Raw genomic sequence first — 8,728 nt, forward strand, 5'->3', positions numbered from 1 at the left:
TTTGACACTCATATGAAATAAAATAGAAATATATTTGTTTATGATTATATTTGCCATAACACTGTCATAAGTGTTTATTAAGCTCTTATTAAAAACACCAATACAGTGTATAAAAACAATAAACATCTGTCTGTATATTCCAGCTGCACTGTTATAAGTTAACATTCCCACAGCTCTTACACACAGACATCAGAACTCTCAATCGCAGACGTGGAGTGAAGTGTGTGATGACACTTAAGTCAGAAAAACCTTTAAAAACCTATCAGTGCTCATAAACCTGTTATTGTACTGTTACTGCATGTAAGTCATTTATTATAAATGCTCACGTAGGCTTCTGTTTAGTCCATTATATCGAGTTTATGTCATAAGGCATTATGATCAGGCTGAAGGACTATTATCTTATTGTTTGTGTGAGTTATAACAGATACTATCAGCTATTTTCTCTTCATATGTGTGTGTTATAACTCACTGTATAGACCATGGAGCTGGCGGGTTAGGGTTAGGGTTAGGGTTAGTCTGGGGTTTAGTATAGACACGCAGTGTGTAGTGTTTATTAAAGTGTATTATACGCAGTGTATAAACTCAGCGTGAGGTTTCAGAGGTCTGAGTGACAGGTGACTCCTGCGTTTAGTGTCACGTGCCACATAGACGGGTGAAATACGTCCCCACTTTACTTTAATGAGAATTTCATAAAGCCTGCGTCTCGTCCGTGCCAAGAAATCAGACATTTCACCGCTGGTCTTTCGATTTTCTGCACAGCGTTACGCTAGCGGCCCGAGACAGGCCAGTGGAGCACATCTCACACACACACACACACACACACACACACACACTCTGTAAACTGGCTTTCATACTGTTTGCTCTTATAAAATATTTAGCCCTGCTGCAACTGTAAAATATTTTAAAAGGTCACACAAGACGCTGAAAAGCCCAAATAAGACTTTCTGTTTTTTTTTTAACTGAGCAGGAGCTGAAAGGTGTACATTTGTCAAAAATGACACTGATCCCGACGTGATGAAATCCACAGGAAGTGCTATTCTCCCCGGACCAGGACGTCTGAGATGAGAGGGAGGATTAAGTGAAGAAAAAGGTGTTTCAGTCGTTCTCTAAGCTGTCAATCATTAGTCTCTCTGATGCAGAGCTGAAATGGATTTAACACAGATCTCTCACGACGCTTTTCCACGGGAACAAAACCGTCTCGCGTTGTAATATCGTCCCAACAGGGAAGTGGGCGGAGCTAGCAACAGACTGCTGCTTATTAATATCTTCACTTTGATTATAGCTATAACGCGCTATAAGGAGCGCATTGATATAAAACCTTGTGTCGTGTGAATGTAAGAGTGCTGTGGTGTGAACGGCTGTAACAGTCGGGTAAATGAGGTGTAACTGAGAACACCGGGAGTTCGTTAAGCGTAATTAGTCTGTGGGGTTTGAGACACTAGCTGTCGAGGCCGCGGGTCTCGAACATGAGCTGCGTCCGGGCCCGACTCTGCCACGTCGGTACGTTTATGGTGTTGGGAAGAACTGGGTCGAACTGGGTCAAGGCAAGTGTTACCCAACTCACACACCTGGCGAGATAAGGTGGCTCTATCGCGTTCACTCCCTCGCACAGGGTCAAAGGTCATGTTTTAACCTACATGGTGTATGAGTCTCTTCACGCACAGCAACAGATCATTACAGGAGCTGAAGCACAGGCGGTGAGGTGGAAAGAGAAACCTCGGGTGGACGTGAAGAAGATAACAGCAGCTCTTCATCACCAGGTCCACGAATCAGAAGTGTGTTAACGCATGAACAGTCTCGGGGTTTATTATTAATTAATTAATCATTCAATTAATCATTTAGTTACATTTTTAACTCTTTCTGTTCATTAATATCATGATTTATGCAGCATCAAGAATCCAGAAGATTCATATTTATTCTTTATATAAACTGTTTAGATCCTAAATTTTAGTCTGGAATATAAGTTCAGGTCTGGTCTTAATTTTAGCTTTCCAATGGCACCATTACTAAACACTACTGAGTGTAAGATGTCACAGGAAAAAAGACGAAACATCAGGTTAAATGGAGAATTGCCAAGCAGCAGTACGGTCTTGATCCCACAGAACTTTAGGCAAATCTTTTTTGTACTACACATATATCATAAATCCTTTAATATGAAAATGCATAATTGAAATTTGTTGAGAAATGTAAGTGTCCCAATGCTTTTTATTCTGCAAAACCTCATCTGCTTACTGACGTCCATGAGCAGATCCCCTACAGGTAACTGGCTGGGACACAGGACACAGCATCATGCGTGTGTTAAGGCTCTGAGGTCCTGATCAGAGGGTCGGCGGTTCGAGTCCCAGCTCCACCTCCTCGAGCGAGGCCCTTACCCCTGTCTGCTCCAGGGGCGCCACACCACGCTGACCCCTGACTACTCACCAGGAGCTGAGACATGCGAAAAATAGAGAAGTTCTATTCTGGCCAATGAGGAGGCAGCACTGTAAGATCCGCCCACACAAGAGATTTGGATCAGAACAGCCAATGAAAAACTGTAGCAGTGACGATACTGAATAAAACCGATCAGTGAAAGTGAAGAATACTAAGTAGATTTGGTAAGTAAGTTCTGCCTTTGAGGTCAGTTTTTGGTCTGAAATCGCTTTTATTCAGTTTAATAACTCCACATGTTTCTCTCTCAGGTGATGAGGCTGAGACTGACGTGTGAGACGCTGGGACTCGGAGTGAGAACTTCATGTAAACGTGTATCTCTATAGAATTATAGGACGATCTGATCAGTCTCATTCATACACATTCACATTTCATACAAACGTCCATAATTACTTTTGATTGTGTAAAGCTGCTTTGCGACAATGACAACAGTTAAAAGTTCTGTACTGATAGCATTGAGTTGACATGAATTGAATAGAGTTCAGCAGTAATGTGGTTTTTCCACCAGTAGCAGAAGAAGGAGGCGGATCACGCTGTTAGACGTCCTGGAATTAAATCATGAAATGGGATTTTCTCGATTTTAACTTTAGGACCTTTACCCGCGATCGGGACGTGTGCGGGAGAGAGACAAATATTACTGACTCTATACATTAAAGTATAAATGGGTTTAAAACTGATTGAAATTGAAATTTTGTTTGGTCTTATAAGAGTCTAAAACTCTGTTGTGTACCAGACAGTAAAACCTCCTGAGAATCAGGTACAAAGTGAAGACATTCAGCAGAGAGACACTAGTGTGTGAGAGATCAGCTTTCTGTTTATTTTTGTTTATTTTTGCTGCATTTCACATCTTCAGACATCAGACATTCCACAGACGGTTGTGTAAAAGCAGCTCGGCGGCATCGCGGTGGAGAAGCGTTAATCAGGAGATCATCAGAACATCCTGCACTTTATCTTTTCCTCCACGTGAAGTATTTCACTCTTTTTTTTAAAGACAGATGGTTGATTTAATGTGAGCCGTTTCACTGTAACACACTCACGTGATTCTGTAGCCGAGCGCGAGCTGCTGTTTAACAGCTGGACGTTATGGGAAACTACGACGACAATGAACGTGACCTTCAGTGTGTTTGTGAGAATCTGCAATATTTGCCAAGATTAAATATCAGTATCAGCTTTTTTAAATAGATACACAGATAGATATATATTTATATGCTCTTTTAAATTAGATTCTCAATAAGATAGTATTTGTTTACCAACTGTGATGTTTCTTGTGACGGCAAAGTAAATTAAAATAAGACCATAAATAATAATAATAATAATAATAATAATAATAATAACACAGATACATTTAAAAATAGCATAGTTACTGATCAAATCTTCGTGTCAGCCTTATTGAGACATTGTCGGGTGAGAAGTGCTTGTGTTTCAGTCTTTTCTGCGAATTCCGCACATCCACTGGTATATGATTCATTACTATTGAACCTGGCTTCATTTAAAGTCCTTTAAAGCATCCTGTGTCCTTTAGAAGCTCCAGAGGGGGGGAAGGAGAAGGCGCGAAACAGGAACAGGAAGTACACAACAGCACAGACAAACAGAGACCGATTTTTACATCACAGGACAGGAAGCTGTACGAGTCATGACCAAGACAACACACTGGACAACACACTGGACAACACTCAGGACAACACTCAGGACACACAGACATGAACAAGACACACAGACATGGTCTTTGTTGATACGAGCAGCTCAAATCAGATTTATAGGCCTTGATTACGAGTTCGTTATTAACGTGATGTGTTCTGTGTTATGAACAAACAAAAGGTCCATGTGAGACCAGAGCCGTGCATCAGGACCCTCATCTCAAATGAAAGGTCACGCAAGCTGGAGGTTTTTCCCCTCATGTGGTCATGTGAAGCTCAGAGGATAAATAAAGACCACGAACATTAACATAAGCAGCTACGTGAGTGTGTGTGGAGCGGAATGATGTATTTACAGCATTTTACTGATTCATGCTTAATAACTGTCCGGTCAGAGTCACAGTGGGTTCAATGACGCTGCTAGTCTGTTGGAATTAAATAATCTGCGTTTTATTACGTTTTATTAGGATCAAGACTGAATGGTGGAGTGAGCATCACGCTGTGCTCTCTCTCTCTCTCTCTCTCTCTCTCACTGAAGATAATGTTAACTTTGTGATTTTTTTTTAGGGAACTCAGCCCTGGTTGGAGAGTATGGGAAGCAGGTACAAAGGGGAAAATGAATGTCCTCATCAATCTTAACATTAGAAAAGAGAAAATGTAGACAATTTAAAAGCAAGGCAAGACACAAGAGCAGTGTGGGATAATAAAAAAAATGCATGTCTTTATATAAACATGGACTTTTTGGACATGCAGACGTGGACCTGATGGCACATTCTGCTCATGTATTAATGAGTGACTCAATTAGTGATTAGCTACAGCTTTGTAAAATGAGCTTTGATGCATCGTGGATGCACGAACATATATTCAGCCCCCAGAATGTAAAAGTGGGATATAAGAAATAAATCAGACTTGCGCTGCTCTGTGAACAAAGAAATGTACCACAGCTGGACAGAAACTTGAAGCTTGGATCTAGAGGTTTTGGTTCCTTTAAGGACCTGTAGAATGTGATACTTCTTTTCCATCTGCTTGCTCTTCCTGGTTTTCATGCTTTTTGCCTTTTTGTCTGTCCCTTGCTACCGGCAGCCGCAGCCCTCCACCACCATATCCTGGTAGTTTTTCAGGACCACACGGTCTTCCTGGTCCAGATACAGAAGTGCGATGGGACTGAGGGCTGTGGGCACACAGCAGGCTCGAGGCACAGCTCCGTTAACCGAGTTCAGCAGGGTCTGCACCATGGCGTGGCTGGACGAGTTCATGTGGTCACTGAGAGGAAATCGGCACTCGCCCAGGCAGAAGAAGGCATCGTAACCTGATGGTGCTACTATCCATTTCTTCCACCCAACCTCCGTGAAGTCCACGTAGAGGGGATGGCGGCGGCATCGAGAGCGGGACAGGCGTTTCAGCTTTGCTGCTCGACCTCCGTTATTTCTCTTTACCCGTTTGTCTGTCCAGATGTCACGCCAGCTTACCTGCGACCCCTGGCCTTTGAGCTTTTTAGCCCTGTTACCTCCCCTCCTACCCCTGGGGTTTTTCTTCTTTCCAAATGGAACGAGTGGTTCACTGCGTCCGTCATGACTGTAAGTGACCAGTAGCGGTCTCTGCCGTGCCCAGCTGTAGTCGTCTTCACCTGCAGACCGGCGCACTCTCAAGTGTCCCTCTGAGTCCATGTCCTCCACAGTGTGACTGCTATTCTCTGCGCTCACTTCCAAGATAAAGGTCATTGTCTCTAACTGCTGAAACAGTTTTGCATTCAAAGAAAAGGCCTCCCAAGACCCCGAGGACTCTCTAACTAGCTGCCGTGAATGCAGAAGTTTGGGCTCAGAGTCGCCACCAGAGACATACAGGCTGACGATGTGAGGATTTGAAGCCCGGCGTGCTCCTCCACGCAGAAAGCGCAGCTCTGCTGAGACCACATTCTCGTAGGGAGGTAAAGAGGACAGGTTAAATGCTATATGGATCCTGTCACTCCTCCCAACAGGGTCGTGAAGGTCTGAAGACACTGTAATGGAAGAGAAAATTTTAAACAGTTCAAATAGAATCTGGGGTAATTATACACCAACTGGATACTGAGTCTAGAATCTTAAGAGTCAGAGTTGAGTCCAGAGTATGTAGCTGTAGAGTCAGAGTCATGCCCAAGGTCCAATCCATCAAATCCACTCTGGAGTCGATTCCAGAGTCACGGGTCCAAGTCCTGAGCCATAAATTCAGAGCTAAGTCAATAGTCCAAGTCCAGAGTTCTAAAAGTGTCTCACTCGTTGAAGTTTCTATCATGAACATTAGTATTTAAGTTTGCTTGAAAATATATAAGTCACAGGTTGGCGGAAAATTCAGGTCGTCAGGTATAAGTCTGAATCAAGTTAGACAGAACAGGGCCACAGGGAATTCAGGATTTAAATCCATGTGTAAAAGTCCTAAATGTCCAAGCTGTACTCTAGTAAAAGACAATTAATAAAATAATCAGGATCCTGTGTGTATGAACAAGCCTTACCTGCATGGTGGAAACTGCGGACTGTGTTGGCACCTTGTACATGCTCCACAGGGAAGCTGAACTCTGGATCTTCTACTAGGTGGTACTGCTGAGTATGGAAGCGATAGAGGTCCAAGAGATACTGAGGTACCACTGCTCCTTGGCGAGGGTTAGGATAAGACTGTAGGCCCAGTCGGGTCAAGAGGACATTCTGGATGATCTGGGCCAAACTGGGCTGTAGAGATATTCCTGGGTTCCCATCAGAGTAACCGGAATCCCCCTGGTGACCTGACAAGGCTGGAGGTAGCAGCAGGGTCATCAGAACCAGAAGACTAGCAGGGAACATTGTGGACCTAGAAGAAGAAAATCAGAATATGTGTACTTTTGCAAGACCATGACCTACTGACCGTGAAAGAGTAGAAGAAAAATAATGTTAGAATGATTTTGTAAATTAACCGAAGGTTATATTAGTGTATTTTCTGTATGTCATCCTTCTGGATTTGTCTGTACATGATAGGCAGCCCAGACAAGTCTGATACATAATGACACTCATTTAAAGTGTTTGGAATAAGTCTAATTTACATATCAAATGTTACCCTTATATTGCAATGTACCTTTAGCGAAAGACTCAGCACCCTCTCCTGTAGGCTCTCAGCCTTTATTTAACCTCCCGGTCTTGATAGATTGCACTTTATCTACAGATTTACAGCGTTTGTCTCACTTGTTACATGTAACCATAAAACTGTACCTTGGTATGTTTTTTTTGCAAATTTATTGATGTTTATTGTCAGCGACAGTAACTGCAGAAACAGCAGCAGAGGGAAAAGCCTGGGCAGAGCTGAGGATATGGCTGTATGGTGTGATTTAGGACCTCACGTATGTCCTGTTAGTCCAGCTCTCTGCTAGAGAGGTCAGTAGGAAAGGAAATAAAAATAAAACTGTGATATCCTCCATTTCCATATGGAGTCTTCGGAGTTGCAGTACGCTGCTTTACTTTCTCTTCAGCGGTTGTGCAATGTGGTGTTATCTTGTTGTCAGGTGGAGTTTAGCCACATATAACACCTCAAAAGATCTTTATTGTGATCTGTTATGATGACTGCCATAAATTAAATGTGTTTAATAGCTTTCATTCCATCAAACCTCAATTAGCAGGAGATTTTTATGGTTTTATCATGTAATATTCACATTTAGATCTACACACCTTTCATATTATCATGGTGGATTTAAGGAGTTATAGAGACGATAAAGTGCAATTGACCTCAATTTAACCTGGCAATAAAACAAATACACGATGTGTGCTGAACTTTGGTCCTTATTGTATCTGTAATGCCATCAGTGCTAAAACAGCAAACAGCTTTGAAATGATAACAAGCACAAAGGTGTGAAGTAACTGCAACAGCATCCGAGTCTGAGATCAGACAGGAATAAAAGCTGTATAGAGACACTGAACGCCTTTATGTTTTCAGTTTATAAATAGAATATTAATGCACTCACTCTGATATGTTATGGTCTCCATAGTAACAGTTCATTCACACCAACGTGTACAACATACGCTCCACTGATAATAAACTGTTGATATGGTGAGATTTTGTATTTATTTAACATTTATGGAAGCAGTGTGAGCACCTCATATTATTAAGAGAGAAAAAGAGAGACTGTCGTGGGGATGACGGTTACCATGGCAACATGCTTGTCCCAGGTAATCTATTGGCTTGTGTTAATGTATGAGCTTTTAAATGATTTTCTATGAAATAAACTAAGTCTCAACTGCTTTATATTCTCTCTCTGTTCAGATTGAAACTGAGCCCTAATTATCATTAGTGTTGCATCACCAGTATATTATCTCACAGTCGTATTCGTTGTGTTATGACTTTTCTAAGGAGTGCGAGGCCCGGTAAAATTTTCAGGCCACAAATCCCATGGATTTAACATTGAGACCAACTTTGATGGATTCTAGCACAGAGCAAGATATTTGTAAAAATATCAAATTCACCACATTTGAAGAGGCATGCAAGCTCTGTTAGAACATACACTGCAAGAGGGTATAAGCTGTATACCTGGGGTGCAAGAGGTGCCCAAATCTTCCCCATAGATATATAATTGTGAAGGTACTCCCAATTACAACATATAGTGCTCACAGTTGCATTTTCTGCAATGGTAACTTTCATAAAAACTTTGAAACTGAACCTAACTGTGGATC

At 42.0% G+C, this 8,728-nt stretch overlaps 1 protein-coding gene across 1 annotated transcript in view; it reads right to left on the reverse strand.

Moving 5' to 3' along the window:
- Positions 1-3,219: 3,219 nt before the first annotated feature.
- bmp16 (bone morphogenetic protein 16) overlaps positions 3,220-8,728 on the reverse strand; it is a 10,018-nt gene continuing 4,509 nt past the window's right edge. Inside the window, exons 2-3 of the mRNA XM_053499796.1 lie at positions 6,550-6,881; positions 3,220-6,060 (exon numbers count right to left, since the gene is read on the reverse strand). Of these exons, the coding sequence (XP_053355771.1) occupies positions 5,135-6,060; positions 6,550-6,874 (1,251 nt within the window). The 5' untranslated portion in view covers positions 6,875-6,881 and the 3' untranslated portion in view covers positions 3,220-5,134. The remainder of the gene's footprint in view (positions 6,061-6,549; positions 6,882-8,728) is intronic.

This window comes from Clarias gariepinus, chromosome 7, assembly GCF_024256425.1.
Source record: "Clarias gariepinus isolate MV-2021 ecotype Netherlands chromosome 7, CGAR_prim_01v2, whole genome shotgun sequence".
Lineage (NCBI taxonomy): Eukaryota > Metazoa > Chordata > Actinopteri > Siluriformes > Clariidae > Clarias > Clarias gariepinus.